Below are 16,848 nucleotides of genomic sequence, written 5' to 3'. Positions count from 1 at the left end.
TTAAAGCAAACAGGGAGCATACATAACTATGTCAAGGAGTTCACTACCCTTATGCTTCAAATCCCCAACTTGACCAATGATGACTTGTTGTTCCACTTCATGGACGGGTTGCAAAATTGGGCTAAGCAGGAGTTGCAACGCCGACAAGTCACTGATATAGACCAAGCCATAGTGAAGGCCGAATCATTAATGGATTTCAGGCATGACAAGCACGTCAAAGGCAATGGCAAGAAGTCAAAGGTTAACAATGTCAAAGGTGGGGGAGACCGTGGCAAAGTCAAGGAGATACAACAACAATACTCCAAGACTCAAGATTTCAAAAAGTCGAGTGGTCATCAGGGCTACGCCGAGAAGAAGGCGCAGGCCGAGAAGAAGGGATGCTATATATGCGGAGGGCCACATGGCTTCAGGAATTGTCCTGACCTCAAGAGCCTCAGTGCCATAGTACGTGAGCGGAAGGAGCAGCCACAAGGAGAGAGTCCGGGAATCGCACAGTTGGGTATGATCGGATTATGTGGTGCTGTCACGAAGCAAGCTATCCAACCTACCGAGAATGGCAATCAGTACGTGGATCTCACCATCAACAACAAGCCCGCTCGTGCAATGGTGGATACTGGAGCAACTTATAGTTTCGTGACTGAGGCTGCCGCAAAGAGACTGGAATTGAAGCTTGCTCCAACCAACTCTCACGTCAAGACCGTGAATGCCGAGATACAGAATGCTCGTGGGGTAGCTAATGGAGTTGGTGTCAAATTGGGAACTTGGAAAGATATGACAAACTTTACCGTAACCGCTATGGATATTTTTGACATCATACTGGGGCAAGAGTTCTTTAGACATTGTCATACTTTAATCGACCCCTACCTCCAACGTCTTTTGGTTATGGAGCGAGAAGGAGCTTGCATGGTACCTACAGTGACTATGCCACACGGACAGATCCAAGCACAACTCTCAGCTATGCAGGTTGTCAAGGGGATCAAGAAGGGGGAGCCGACGTTCGTGGCAACCACTGCAAGTCTAGAGGAAGACAAAAATTTTCAAGAGACAGTGCCGCATTGCATAGAGAAATTGCTTAAGGAAAACAAAGATGCCATGCCCGAGGAGTTGCCTAAGCACTTGCCGCCTAGGCGAGAGGTGGATCACAAGATTGAGTTGGAGCCAGGGGCTAAGCCATCCGCATTTGGCCCATATCGTATGGCACCTCCCGAGCTAGAGGAGCTCAGGAAACAATTGAAGTAGTTGCTAGATGCTGGTCACATTCGCCCATTAAAGGCACCTTTTGGCGCACCAGTATTGTTCCAAAAGAAGAAGGATGGATCGTTGCATTTGTGCATAGACTACCAAACACTTAATAAGGTCACCGTGAAGAATAAGTACCCGATCCCGCTCATTGCTGACTTGTTCGATAGACTTGGGCAAGCCAAGTACTTTACCAAGGTGGATCTTCGAAAGGGCTACTACCAGGTTTGCATTGCGAAAGGGGATGAGCCAAAGACAACATGTGTGATGAGATATGGAGCCTTTGAATGGTTGGTAATGCCCTTTGGCTTAACCAATACACCGGCCACATTTTGCACCCTTATGAACAAGATCTTTCATCCCTACCTTGATCAGTTCGTGGTAGTCTACCTAGATGACATAGTCATCTACAGCAACACCTTGGAGGAGCACATGGAGCACTTAAGGAAGGTTTTCCAAGTCTTGCGAGAGAACGAGCTATACATCAAGAGGGAGAAATGTGAGTTCGCACAATCAAAGGTGCACTTCTTGGTCCATGTCATTAGCAATGGAGAGCTACGCATGGACAAGGCTAAGGTACGTGCTATCCAGGAGTGGGAGGCACCTATAAAGGTAACTGAGTTGAGATCCTTCCTTGGCCTTGTTAACTACTATCATCGGTTCATCAATGGATATTCAGCAAAGGCCGCACCATTGACCGAGTTGTTAAAGAAGAACAAGCCATGGGTTCGGACGGAGCATTGTCAAAAGGCATTTGAATGCCTTAAGACAGCTGTAACAGAGGAGCCAGTCTTGGCATTACCTGACTTTGCCAAGACATTTGAGGTGCACACAGATGCCTCAGACTTCGCCATTGGGGGTGTCTTGATGCATGATAAGCATCCCATAGCATTTAAGAGCCGCAAGTTAAATGAGACAGAGCAGCGTTACACGGTACAAGAGAAGGAAATGACTGCCATTGTGCAGTGCCTTCGTACATGGAGACATTATCTGCTCGGGTCGAGGTTCGTGGTCAAGACTGATAATGTGGCTACTAGCTACTTTCAGACACATAAGAAGCTCACACCAAAGCAGGCTAGGTGGCAGGATTTCTTGGCCGAGTTTGATTATGCGCTGGAGTATAAGCCGAGAAAAGGTAATGTTGTAGCCGATGCCTTGAGCCGGAAAGTCAAGCTTGTTGCAATTACTTCAGCGAGATGGGATATTAGGGAGGCTATAAAAGAAGGCATGCAACATGATCTAGCAGCCAAACAGCTTATCGAGTTAGCCAACAAAGGCAAGACGAGACTGTTTTGGATAGAAGACGGCCTACTACTTACCACAGGTCGACGGGTCTATGTGCCTAAATTTGGAGACATTAGACGACGGATCATAAGGTAGAGTCATGACACAATATGGGTTGGTCATCCAGGTCAACGTCGCACTAGGGCCCTGGTTGAGTCAGTCTACTTTTGGCCACGCATGCATGATGACATAAAGTGCTATGTGCAGACTTGTCTTGTCTATCAACAGGACAAGGTTGAACAGCAACAACCCGGAGGACTTTTGGAGCCACTACCAGTTGTAGAGCGTCCATGGGAGAGCGTAACTATGGACTTTATTACTTGCTTACTAAAGTCCGACGGATATGGTACTATTATGGTAGTCGTGGATAGATTTTCCAAATATGCCACCTTCATGCCCGCCTCACCAAAATGCACAGCCACGGAAGCCGCCAAGCTGTTCTTTAAGAACGTGGTGAAGTATTGGGGCTTACCAAGGCATATAATCAGTGATCGAGACCCCTGCTTTGCTGGAAACTTTTGGAGAGAGTTGTTTGACATACTTGGTACGGAGCTGCACTTTTCTACTAGTTTCCACCCACAAACGGATGGACAAACGGAACGAGTCAATGCCTTACTAGAATGCTACTTGAGGCATTATGTAAGTGCGCATCAGAAAGATTGGGCAAAGCTCATGGACATCGCCCAATTCTCTTATAACTTGCAGCGGAGTGAGTCCACTGGGCGGACACCATTTGAGCTAGCCACAGGCCAACAACCACAAACTCCACATTCATTACCAGCCGCGTTCGAGGGAAAGAGTTTGGGGGCTTATCATATGGCCAAAGGATGGGATGAGTAGCTCGACACTGGTAAGTCCTACTTGGATAAGGCAGCTAAGAAGATGAAGAAGTTTGCAGACCATAAGCGGCGTCCCACATACTATAGAGTTGGGGACATGGTCATGGTGAAGTTTAACCCAAGACGGTTCAAGGCACTACAGGGCATGCATCAAAATTTGATTCGCAAGTATGAGAGGCCATTTAAGATCGTCGCGAAGGTAGGTAAGATCTCATACAAGCTTGACATGCCATCGTATCTCAAGATCTACCTTGTCTTCCATGCTAGCATGCTTAAGCCATATCATGAAGATAAGGATGATCCGAGTAGGGGCCAATCAAGTCAGGCGCCAATGACTATCACCGCCTCGCATGATCGGGAGATTGAGGCTATCATAGATTTCCAGGCCAGGCGAAAACAAGGGCAAAAAGCCACTGCTATGTTCCTTGTCCATTGGAAAGGGCAATCACCGGAGGAGGCCACGTGGGAACGATATGAAGACTTGTGGCAATTCAAAGATAAGATCCGAGAGTTTATGCAGCAGCATTGCGCCACGGTCGTCGCAATATTAGGTGGGGGAGAGTGTGATGACCCGCCATATCATCATGCCACATAAGTGCCATTTGGCATATATTAATGCCATGTGGAAGCTTACATAAGAAGAAGGCTAGCATTTGTGAGAAGATTCTAGAGAGGTATGGACATTTCCTTAGGAAGAACCTAGATTCTTATGGATTTGCTAGGAAAGTCCTTGGAATCTTCTAGGCTTGTAGAGAATTCTAGAAAAAGCCCTTATCTTGTAAATATTAAGGACTTGTGTCATAATTAATATTTACACACTAGCCCTTAGGAGACTAGTATATAAAGGGGGTCATTCATTTGTAATTCATCAAGCAAACAATTCAAGTTTTCTCTAATACAAAGCTTCCTTTAACAATTCTCTTGTGTTCTTTCTTCCATTCTCTTAGCGATCTTGAGTGTAGTAAGACTGACTTGACATAGCAAGAACGTAAGCACGTTGTGCAAGATCGTGAGCAAGTTATCAAGTGCCGCACGTGTACTTAGTTAACAACTAAGGACGTGACAAATATGTATATATATATATATATTTAATCTTTAAATGATTAACGATTGATTTGAACGATGAATTTGCTAGAATAATAAATAATGAGATCACTGCTTTTAGTTCGAAAAAAAAGAGATGCCTTATTTAGTAAATAATGCAGAAAAGCGTAATAGCTTTGATCCATAAGAATCTCAACAAGGAAGGAGACAAAAGAAATCAAGACAAATTTAGCTCCTTGAGAATGTGTCAATGCCGGCCTTCATTGTTAAATTTTTATTTTATTTTTGGATTATGTCCTTACCAATTAAATTAGTGCATAGGAGGTTTGAAAAAGTCATACTTTGATTTTTGTATAAATAGGTGCAAAACCAAAAACACAAAAGTCAGAAAATGGCAGAAATCCAAGGCTACTACTTGATGCTATTTCTTGTATGGCTATCTTCTACCTTATTTCTCAAATATGTTATATTCCGTAAAAAAACCACTCGTCAAAATCTTCCTCCTAGCCCATTTGGTTTACCTATAATTGGTCACTTACACCTCTTATCTCCAATTCCTCACCAAGCACTTCACAAGCTCTCCAACCGTTATGGACCTTTGATCCACATAAAACTTGGCTCTGTCCCTTGTGTTGTAGTTTCATCACCTGAAATTGCAAAACAAGTCCTCAAAACTCATGAAAATTCGTTCCTAAATCGACCACAGACAGCTGTGGTCGATTACTTAACTTATGGCTCGCAAGACTTTTCGTTCGCGCCTTATGGGGTTTACTGGAAGTTCATGAAGAAAATATGCATGTCCGAGCTCCTAGGTGGTCGGACATTGGACATGCTTCTTCCAGTAAGGCGCGACGAAATAAAGTGTTTTGTTGAGTTGCTTTTGCAAAAAGCCAAGGATGGTGTAGCTGTTGATATTGAAGCTGAGCTGTTGAGGGCGTCGAATAATGTGATATCGAGAATGTTAATGAGCGAGAGGTGTTCGGAAAATGAAGAGGAAGCTGGAAGTATGAGGAAGCTAGTTCAAGAGATTGCTGAACTAACTGGAAAATTTAATCTGTCTGATTATATTTGGTTCTGTAAGAATTTGGATTTGCAGGGATTTGGGAAAAGGACAAAAGATGTGCATAGAAGGTTTGATGAGATGATGGAGAGAATCATAAATGAACACCAAGAAACAAGGAGGAGGAGAAATAGTCTAAGTAAGGGTGGAGCTGGTGAATTAGTGAAAGATCTGCTTGATATTCTACTTGATATAGCAGAGGACCAAGACTCAGAGCTGACATTGACAAGAGAAAACATCAAGGCTTTCATACTTGTAAGTTTCTCCTCTGTAGCATTAATTTCATCGTATATTGATTTATCCACTATAACAATATAGTTACCATACTATTTATTTTGGAACGTTAAAGTAACACAACTTTACCTACTATATATACAACAACAACGACCTAGTAAAATCTCACAAAGTGAGGTTGGAGGAAGTTAGTGTATGCAGACCTTATCCCTACACCAATGGGGCAAAAAGGCTGTTTCCGATAGACCCTTGGCTCAGTAAGACGGAAATAAAACAAGAAGAGACAATTCATCAGTAATGTCAGCAAAAACCATAGAAATAGTAATAGATTCATAAAAACCATAAAATAGATGACATGCAATAACAATAACCAGTAACTAAGGCCCGGGGCTACGATAAACAGAAAGGATAGTGTGGACTCAACATTAACCACTAACCGTCTAAGATCAACCCTATCAAACCCGCCTCACCCCCGGTATGAAGTAGAAAAAGTTCGATTACTCCCTAGCCTACAACCCCAATACTTGACCTCCAGACCTTCCTATCAAGGGCTATGTCCTCGGAAATCTACTGTCGTGCCATGTCCTGCCTAATCACCTCTCCCCAATACTTCTTAGGTCACCCTCTACCTCTTCTCGTACCCATCAAAGCCAACCGCTCACACCTGCTTACCGGAGCATCATGGCTTCTCCTCCGTACGTGTCCGAACCATCTGAGTCTCGCTTCCCGCATCTTGTCATCCACCGGGGCCACGCCCACCTTCTCCTAAATATCCTCATTCCTAATCTTATCCGTCCCAGTGTGCCCGGACATCCACCTCAACATACTTATCTCTGCTACCTTCATCTTCTGGATTTGAGAGTTCTTGACCAGCCAACATTCTGCCCAGTACAATATGACCGGTCTAACCACGGCTCTATAAAACTTACCTTACCTACTATATATATATATGTATATTATATTTTCAAAAATCCATGCCAAGATCAGAGTGACCAAATGTCAGAATACATGGAGCTGTAATTTCGTTGGCAAATCATAGCACAAATTAAATATTGAGGACTAGTTCAAGCCTATTAAAGACGAAATCGCGCATCTGAAATTTAGTATGATGGTTTCAAACAGCTACTTTAATTTGCCGGCCCAAGTAATGAGAAATATTCTCAGAAATAGAAGAAAGTCACATATAGTTTTTTTTTTAATTAATTTAATTTATTTTTTTATATATGCTTCGACATAGTTGCTTCCGAGGTCTTTAAGAGGGTGTTTAGATTGACTTTTAAGCTCGTCAAATCAGTTTTAAGCTCTTTTTAGCTTTTTTAGTGTTTGACAAAGTCAAAAAGTGCTTAAAATATAATTATTTGACAGGACATATTTGCTGCTGGAACTGATACAGTAGCAATCACAACAGAGTGGGCAATAGCAGAACTGATGAATCATCCAACCATTATGGACAAGGCAGTTGAAGAAATTGATTCTGTGGTTGGTAAGAATCGAGTCGTGGAAGAATCGGACATGGCGAACCTCCCTTACCTTGAAGCCATTGTTAACGAAACTCTGAGACTACACCCTACAGGGCCTATGATCATCAGAGAATCAACTGAAGATTGTTGCATCGGAGGTTATCTTGTACCAGGAAACACTAGGCTACTAGTCAATACGTGGGCAATCAATAGGGATCCACAATATTGGGAAAATCCACTTGAATTTTTACCTGAAAGATTTCTGAGGGACCAGTTGGATGTAAGGGGACAGCATTATCATTTTCTGCCATTTGGGAGTGGGAGAAGAGGTTGCCCTGGAACTTCATTGGCATTGCAATTGGTTCAGACAAGCCTTGCTGCCATGATTCAGTGCTTTGAATGGAAGGTTAGTGGTAAATTAGACATGGAAGAGGCACCTGGCATTACTCTTCCTAGAGCTAATCCTTTGGTTTGTGTTCCAATCACTAGGCTCAATCCCTTTCCTTCAATGTGATATGTTAATTCCTCACTCTGAACAACTTCACTACTTTACTTTTATGTATTTGTCATTTATCAAATCTTGTTTGGTGTTACACTTACATACAAATGCTTTCTTGCCGACAACGTGCCATTCATGGTTTTCTTTTCATCTTATTTCTAATCCCTTTGTTCCCACTTGTATGATACTATATTTCCTCGTTAGACTGTTCCAAGACTAAAACACATTTTTCATATTTGGAAACTATTAATTTTGAACTTATCATTTACCCTTATTTAAGATAATAAGTTCAAAGTTTTATAATCACACAAATATTGTGATATGTTTTAAAAGTACAAATTTCAAAAATCTTTCTTTCTTAACAGCTTGTTTGAATAGTTGTTACATATCGTTTCATAATGTATCGTATCGTATCGTATTATACTGTACTGTATCGTTTGATGAATATAATGTTTGGATGGATTGTGTCGTTTTGCCGTCGTTTTATGGTATCACACACCAGTAATATGATGAATAAACTTATAATATTATAAAGAAAAATTATGATATTGTATATAAAAAGGCAGGGTAAATAATAAAATAAAATTATTTAATAATAATGAAGGGTGAGATTGAGAGAAAAAGACAAAGTAATGTCGCAACCATACCAAAGTGGTCGTTACATAAAGTGACACATTTCATCGTTACGTAAAGATGGATTTAAAGATACGATACGATAAAATTTAAGTAACAATCAAAACAAACATTGTATTTAAAGTAACAATACGATACAATACAATAGGTAGCAACGGGAGCGGCCCTTCCATAAAACAAGTAAAGCAACCGCATTAGACTTCATATTTGTGGGGGCCCCATTTTTTGTTACACCTAATAGACTATGTATATGTTTAAAAAGGAGTTCTCTAAAGTGAAAAAGTTTGATTTTTTTCTTTAACAAACATAGAGGAGAAAGATTTGCAATTGTTATGATTCTACCAAGGAAATTGCATTTGAAATGAATATCGAACCCGAATTTCGTAAGAAACGTGTGATATATAGGAAGTAACAATTTGATGCGAATGTTGATAATAAAATCTCAAAATCTTTCGAAGAGTCCTTTAGAGTTGATTACTTTTATACATAATAGACAAGACTATTTTTCACTTCAAAATAGATTTGAACAATTCGAAGCATATGAAAATATTTTTGGTTTTCTATTTGGTAGTAAAAACTAAGATAACTAGATGTTGGAAATTTGAAAAAAATATTACCTTAAGAATGTTCCTTAAAGCATAATAATCAATTCGATATTGATGGTTCAAATTTATTTTCAGAATTAAAAGTATTAAGAAAAAATAGTACAATTAGAATATAACAGTTTAATTGATACACCTAATCAAATAAAAAGGTATAATTCTTTTCCAAATGCCTAAATTGCTTATAGAATAATGTTCATAATTTATGTTACCGTTGCTTCAGCGGAAAGAAGTTTTCAAAATTAAAATTGATAAAATCTTACCTAAGAACAACAATGTTACAAGAAAGGTTAAATGAATTAGCTATATTGTCAATTGAGAAATACTTATTAGGAGTTATTGATTATAAGAAAATTATTAATAACTTTGTATCTAAGAAAAACTAAAAAAATAGACTTCAAATAAATAATTAAAAAAAATTAAAAAGTTATATTTGGCTTTAGGCCACAAAATTCGTGGGGCCGCCCACAACCATCCAAACGAGATGTAAAGCTTAGCGCACAATCAAACTATGGCATAATAATTGAATGGAGATTTTTTTTTTTTAAAATTAATTAATTTATTTATTTAGATTTTACCCATTATTATAGGCTATTTATCATAATTCCCCACCATATAAAATCTGGGAACTCTTTTCTATTATCAACTGCAAGACATGAATGCAAGAGAATAGAATTGATCACCACCGCTGACGGATCTAGGATTTTTAGAACATAAGTGCACCACTGAAAAAGCGAGAAAAGAAGTATTATGTGAGAATCAATCCATGTTCCTTTAAATAAATAACTCAGCATTCAACCAGGTGCACCATTCAACCTTCTTGAAATACAGGGGCCTAACAAATAATATTAGATCAATTTTACAAAACATATACATAAAATACATAGTTTGGCGAAATGAACAACGGCCTAAATCCCCATGTACGATAGGGCTCCAATTTTTCCCAATCTTCATGAATACATCACGCTTCTGTTTTACAACACTACGTAAAAAAGTGGAAACCTTTCTACTTTCTGATAAATAGACATATCAAATGCTTTCGTCTTTTCCCGTGAGAGTATTTTTCTTCGAATTATTACTGAACTGATCTTTTGGATCACATAAAGGTAAATTGCAAAATTAGCAAACTGAAAAAGGAACATATAAGGGGAAGGGGGAATGAATTAAACATCACAATTACAATAGTCCATTACAAGTTTTTGGAGGCGAAACAGCACGTAATAAAAGAGCCTTGGACATATAGCAAGAGGCTCCAATGACTTAAAAAAGAACGTTCACTTTCCGATTCTAAACACATTACATATAAAGAAATAATACTAGCTAACAGTAGCTGGCAAAGCTGCAAGGTTCGGTTCAACAACCTGCAGCAAGCCAGTTGTTAGCCTCGTTGTTAGATCTTCCGCAGACACCTTCATCACATCCGTCCGCATGCCAATATCAGCTGCATAGCGGCTGGCACAATAAACCCCAACAGCTGTCGCTACCATCCCATATACATTGGTTGTGACAAGGCGTAGTGGTGTTGACATAACAGCTGCAAGTGGTCCACCAATTATAGACACTGCTTGTCCGCTTTGGCCCATTGTACTCTGATCTACCACGAGGAGTCCTGTCTTACAGTAGATGGTGAAGTCCTCACAGTTGTTCTTGAACACATTGTAGCATCCAAAGCCATTCGTAAGGAGGTAGTTTGCTCGACGGACCACAATGTCATCTGGGTCGGAGACTGCAAGAGTGCAGGTTCCTCCGCGTGCTTTCGCGAGGAAGACAGCAGGGCTCACAGCATATTCAAAGCGATAGAGGATACCTCCAGCAAGAAAGCAGTCCAAACATGACGAAACTACTCCATGACCTTCTGATGGTGGGGTGCAGTTTGTGCAAGGCACAGGAGACCGATTTGGAATCGAGCTTACCAAGATATGATCCAAAATAGTCCCAGTTCCGACTTCTTGACCACGTCTTGTGAAGTGAATGACTTTATTATCCCCAATATAGATACCTGTTAGTTAGGCATATTTTCAATATGATGAGAAAATAATTTTTGTACTTCGAAGTTTATCTGCCACCTCTATACAATCTTAAGATCAAGGGTAATCAGGAAACCATATGGTCGAAATTCAGAAAGCATAAACAAGATTAAAATAAAATGCCAAAGTGATGCTGGGAAGCAGTATCTAAGCAATCTATATCTTCTCTAGACTACGCTGAAAACCGGGAAGGAGCCAACTACCTTGAACATATAGAAAGGACGATAAACCATCTTGTAACAAGCAAATTACTCCTAATTTGACCCTGAAGGAATTTTTCCCCTGCCATTATTGGATCATCTTCTGATTTATAGTTAACTGCTCTATTAAGTGAATGAGCTCCACCCACATTGACAGTGCCAATGTCGCAACACTTGGAACAAGAACAACATCCAGAATGTTGCAAAGTTCTCCATTACAACACAAAAGTAGTGACTCAATAGTCCATGTAACACAATTTCAAGAAAAAATTACCATTAGAAAAGCGATAAGGAGGAGAGAATGGTACAGTACATTGCCAATCACAACCACTGTTGTTCTGACCTTATCATCATTAAATGCAATATAAAATCCAGTAATAAAAAGAGGTTATTCACAAGACTCCTCAAGGATAAAAGATCCTAAATGAACTGTTGCAACTCCCTTTCCTCGTCCTGCGCCAGGAACTGCTGTTAGTCAGGAACCCTGTGTTCTCGTAACCAGGAACTGTACTAACCGGGACGTCACTATAATGTCAGTATGCTCATGTCAAATGGTGCACCAAGTACAGCACCCACTAGAAAGTTAATAAAATTTTGCTATGTTTACGAGACTGTCTAAGGTTTCATTCCTTCATTCTTTATTTTAACGGTCGGCATAAACTCTGTGCCTATAGCACGTTACAACAAAATGGATGTTCTGGGAAAAAGATTCTCTCTCTCTCCAATCCTTATAAGATAAAAGGTTAATGCAACTGTCAGAGAGTAAACTCTGCCTATAGCATGTTGTAACAAAATGGAGTTCTGAGAAAAAAGTTCTCTTCCTCTCCATTCCTTGTGAGATGAAAGGTTAATTCAAGTTAAGACCTCCGCTGATTAGGATGACAGGTAGAACTGACAGTTGAATAATGATATATCAATGACATGTCTTTCTTTAAACATATTAACTGAAAGCTTGACGTCACTAAGAATAATAACACAACATGAATCAACTACCATTTTATTTTTTTTATTTTTTTATGTCAGTTATTTCTTTTCTTTTTTGCGTGTGTGTATTCGTACATGGAATGTGTTATATTTATACAACTTAAAATTCTGATATGATTGCTCTCTACGTCCTACTTTTTAGGAAAAAAAATATCAATTGCTTTCCACGTGAAATGTATCACCCCATTTCCTTGTCTATCATGTAAACTGAGCTCATATATATTTGAGTTCCCAAACATAAGGAATAGCTCTACCAAAGAGGCAGACCTAAAGCCTAGGTCAAGGAAGATCTTGGATATATTTGTCAACTACAGAATAGAGATGATTTTAAGTTGATACAAAATGTCAACCCACACACTGCAGTCTATGCCAGAGATATAATAGACAAGGAAAAGCATGATAACCGAGAAGGGACATGTGCATGAACACACCGCTGTTCTTTCCCTTTTGTTTTTTGGGGATAACTGAGAAATCCTCGGGGACAACGATGCACAGTTCGAAACTCGTTAGATAATGAACCCACCCTTCTACCCTTCTCCACTTAAATAGCCTATTGTACCAGCCTTTTGTTTGCGGCAAGGTTCGAACTAATGATGTGTGCCTATTCCACACATTACCGTGCCATTACCACTAGGACCAAGGCCCTAGGGGGAAATACACAGGTGTTTTAATTCACAGGAATTGCTGTCACCAATTGCTTTTGAGACGAAGTTTGTGGATACAAACTTAAACGGACGTGCTATGGTAGTTTAACAAAGAGAGAGAAAAACTATTTATTGAGGAAGAGTTCAATGCGGAAAATAATGACTATATTCAATTTTTGGTAATAATAGTTTGAATAACTTCAGAGTCCCAACCCTATTTCAAATTGAGTAAATGATTATTATGTAGGATCAACCTTTTTTTTTTTGGGGTAACCAAGGACTCAAAGAATATGCACTTATATCCACAGAAACAAAGCTTTGTGAAGGGAACATTAAAATAGAGTAAAAGAAAAGACTACACTACTACAGGAAACCCGAAGAGACAAGTGAATCAACAACAAATTTTTATGATAATATTCATCTATTCATTTGACAGATTATATCAATGAAGTAGAAGAAAATATCAAATTAAGGTAAAAAATTAGTTTGAAAGAGAGTCTGACAAGGAAATTAAAAGTTGATTACTTCGATGAATTTAAATTTTTGTAATACAGTAAGTTGCTCGGACTTGGGTGCGGGCATCTGCTACCGGCGTGGATCTAGAGGTCAGATCCTTCATAATCTAAATTTTAAGATTCGAGGGTATAGATTCAGGTACAGATATGAGTGCGGGGATTCGGCTAAAAATAATTCAAATATCTAAAAATAGAGCTATAACAGTATGCAACATTATGTGAAAAACTTACATGGTGCTTGTATAATGCAGGAAAAGGCCTACAAGTTCAGTAACAGTAAAAAGTGAAGAGCATTAAGATTTGAACTAAGCAATAAGGAAATAGAAAAACATTTTATAACAATAACTTGTAGGCCTTCTACATTTCCAGAGAAGAATCCAAGATGAAGATAATAGGAAGAGGACTGAAATAGAAATTTCTAAATACAACATAATCCATTTTCTTCAATTGCATCCTAGCTTTTGCTATGATTTCAGAAATCATTGTATTTGTATAGAGTTTCTTCGTCGATTAGGTCAAAGTACCCAAAATCTATTAATCATATCCGGTACGGATCCCACACCCACAACGTGTCGATACGGGTGCGGCACCTAAAATGAAGAGACTGAGCAACAGATACAGTGTCATATAAGTTTTATAGAAATGAAATGGTGCCAAAAGAGTTGGTGCGTCCTAAATAGGAAATGTTTCATATAGATTGGGACAGCGAGTTAGAAACTGCTCATGGAGGCATATTGCAACCTCCCACCAACCAACTCCAATGCCCACCTCAGAATCCAAATAAAAATTTAGAATATTTTTTTGATAATAGTGGTGTCCGAGCCAACTTACACGCACCTTGACTAATTTCACGGGGTACGTGCCACCTCCCACCAACAACAGGTATCAGGTAACTCTATCCACCAAGGCTTATCCTTGGATAGATGGGAAGAGATCACCTAATGTATTGTGCTTTCGTATGCAAACATCTATAACCCATTCATGAAGTGGAAGGGAGTATGGGGGAGGGGAGATCAATGAAACTGGTACATATTGTGTTCCTCAAAAACAAATGTTCATATTATTTGTAGTTGAAGCATCTTGACAACATGGTTGGAGCGGTAAGGAGAGGATTGCAAGCTATGTTGCTCGAACCCTCTAAAAATGTAACCGCAGCCACATTGGGTGCAGTTACATTTTTCGAGGATATGAGCAACAGAGGTTGCAAGTCCTAATTTCCCCAGTTCAAAACCTAAGCTGGAGTCACCAGATCAACAAAAAACTTGCCACCTATTACTTTCTTCTGCTAATATAAACTGCCTAAAAACTTATAGAGCCAGAAAAACTAACCAATGGACAGCGAACTTTGCCTCAGTCAGAATAGGTCATTTTGGATAGCTTAATCAAGATATTTCCAGAAAGCAATAGGTCTTACTCTCTGAAAGGGAAAAAGAAATGGACAGATAGCAAAACAATATCTGCGCGTGCGCAAGGCAGCTTCCTAGAAGTATTGCTTGCAAGACAAGGGAGTGCAGGTACACCAAATAAGTAAATCATATCACTTGCCCCAGTTCTACGTGAGAAGGAATTAACATCTGATAAATAGAGACCAACCAATACTACAAGAATGCCACAACATGGATGAAATCATTGCGGATACAACAAATTCTGAAAACACCTCATTTTAAAATCAAACGATTTCCTATGCCTCTAGACCAACTTTTACTAGCATATACACATCTTGCTTGAAGAATCCTGGCTAATGAAAGTCTGGACAAGCAAAGGAGTTTATTAATGGAAGCCTACATGTGCATATTAGCTCGAGTGAAAGAATATATAGGAGGTGTGCCTACTGCCTACTTCTTTTACAGCTTTAAATACTTTCACTATCCCAATTCCTAAATTGAATTTCAACCTTCTTTTTAGTATGTTAAAAAGAAATGGCAACCCAAATCATATCATGCAATAAGAGACTTACAAATATATAATTCTTGATACACCTTTCCCTTCAGTTCCTAAATAGTTCCTAGAGAAGTTATTCCGCATGTAGTACTCCAATAACTAATTCACCTTTCAAACTCCAATCTTAATAGTGAAGCCAAGTCAAAACAACCCATTCAGCTTTAGGATGAAAGAGTACATAATTACAGATCTTTGTAAGTCTTTGCATTGGAAAATGTGCCCCAACCACAATTCTTTCTGAAAAGGTCCACACCGCACCTTTGCTCTATATGCTAGCTATCCGTCCCTCCTCCTTAAACGTCATGAGGAAACCTAAGCTCTACCAGTAAGCCCATAATTCAGAAAAAAGTCGCCCCTGAGTATTGCTAGATAAAAGAGATGGGACACTCAAATACTGCAATTTATTCCTAATTTCATACTTGACCAATATTTTATCCATTTAGGAGTTTGTGGTCGTTATACAGTAGAAACAGCAGCACAGTCGTTATATCCAAATACTCACAGTTAAATAAGAAAAATCAATCCTCCTGAAATTTAAATGCTATCAATAATCTAAGGTCACCTTATCCAAAAAAGATCAATAATCTAAGGACAACGCCAGGTATCATTTCATTTCCATAATATGTAAAAATTAAATACCACTATATTCAGAGGCCGATCCATAATTCAAATTTTATGGGTTCAATATTTAAGGTTTTTAATGTTGAACCCATCATATTCAAAGTTATGGGTTCATATTCACTAGTTCTTACAATTTTAATAAATTTTGCCTTAAAAATTATGGGTTCAATTGAGCCCGTAAGTATAGTGCTATATACACCACTGATTTCTCGCATCATTTACAATGAAGAAAGAACAATTTTTTTTCAACATCAACATTAAGACATTAGATCAAAGCAGACAATTACAGAAAGAATGTTTCATTTACGCAAAACAACATTATTTACCATAAAGAAGAAAATAGATTCTAACCGTGATGTGCATAAATATAAGCAGCACGCCAAGAATAAATATGATCTCCTGGTTTGAGGCTGCTCCTACCAATTCTGTGGCCATTTCACGCAAAAACTAAAATCAGAAAACATTTGAAAAAACTACACATGAAAAAAAAAACAAAAAACTCAGATTACCTGTTAGAAAGCAGCCCCATTTTTGTTTCCTTTTTGAGTTATGGAATAATAAAAGATGAGGATAAACAGAAGAATATGATGAAGCTTTGTGCTAACAATTGATCAGAAGAACAACCGCTTTGCCTTAATTTGGAAATGTAGAGAAAGGATAGTGATGACATAAAGATACGTGTCCTTTTGTTGAGTCTGCCTTACGGTACGCGTTTCTGTGGGCGTTGCAGCTAGCTGTTCATTCGGATCGAATATCATTTTGGATTTTGGATTGGATCGGATTTCGGATTGTGTTTATTAAAATTTCGGATTTTGGATCAGATTTCGGATTGATATATTTTAATCCAATCCAATTCGAAATTCGAAATTTTCAGGACATGTATAAATATTACACTTTAATTTACATCAACATCCAAATTATTACCTTTACAATTGCTAAATTTAGCTATATTGACACCATAATACTCTCGTAATTGCATAAACATGAATTTTTCTTAATATATTGTCTCTTTTACAAAGGAA

The 16,848-nt window shown here is 38.8% G+C and overlaps 3 protein-coding genes across 4 annotated transcripts; 2 read left to right on the top strand and 1 right to left on the bottom strand.

Moving 5' to 3' along the window:
- The first annotated feature begins 3,405 nt into the window (after positions 1-3,405).
- On the top strand, positions 3,406-3,957 carry LOC138873560 (uncharacterized). Its single transcript, XM_070152031.1, has one exon. It carries the CDS (start codon positions 3,406-3,408, stop codon positions 3,955-3,957), a length of 552 nt encoding a protein of 183 aa, XP_070008132.1.
- Positions 3,958-4,797: 840 nt separating this feature from the next.
- LOC104223324 (cytochrome P450 93A3-like) lies at positions 4,798-7,818 on the top strand. Its single transcript, XM_009774745.2, has 2 exons — positions 4,798-5,721; positions 7,066-7,818. The coding sequence occupies exons 1-2, from the start codon at positions 4,798-4,800 to the stop codon at positions 7,672-7,674; spliced, it is 1,533 nt and encodes a 510-aa protein (XP_009773047.1). The 3' UTR covers positions 7,675-7,818.
- Positions 7,819-10,022: 2,204 nt separating this feature from the next.
- LOC104223323 (protein LEAD-SENSITIVE 1) lies at positions 10,023-16,584 on the bottom strand. 2 transcript variants are annotated; one of them, XM_009774743.2, is made up of 3 exons: positions 16,336-16,584; positions 16,178-16,251; positions 10,023-10,893 (listed from the first exon to the last, which is right to left on the bottom strand). In XM_009774743.2, exons 1-3 carry the CDS (start codon positions 16,353-16,355, stop codon positions 10,211-10,213), a joined length of 777 nt encoding a protein of 258 aa, XP_009773045.1. In that variant the 5' UTR covers positions 16,356-16,584; the 3' UTR covers positions 10,023-10,210. The 2 variants fall into 2 exon arrangements, with proteins under 2 accessions (XP_009773045.1, XP_009773046.1); XM_009774744.2 differs by lacking the exon at positions 16,336-16,584 and having other exon boundaries at positions 16,153-16,248.
- Between the last annotated feature and the right edge of the window lie 264 nt (positions 16,585-16,848).

The sequence above is a fragment of the Nicotiana sylvestris genome, chromosome 7 (assembly GCF_000393655.2).
Source record: "Nicotiana sylvestris chromosome 7, ASM39365v2, whole genome shotgun sequence".
Lineage (NCBI taxonomy): Eukaryota > Viridiplantae > Streptophyta > Magnoliopsida > Solanales > Solanaceae > Nicotiana > Nicotiana sylvestris.
The sequence above is the reverse complement of the archived record's forward strand: the minus strand, read 5'-3'. Positions and strand labels throughout refer to the sequence as shown.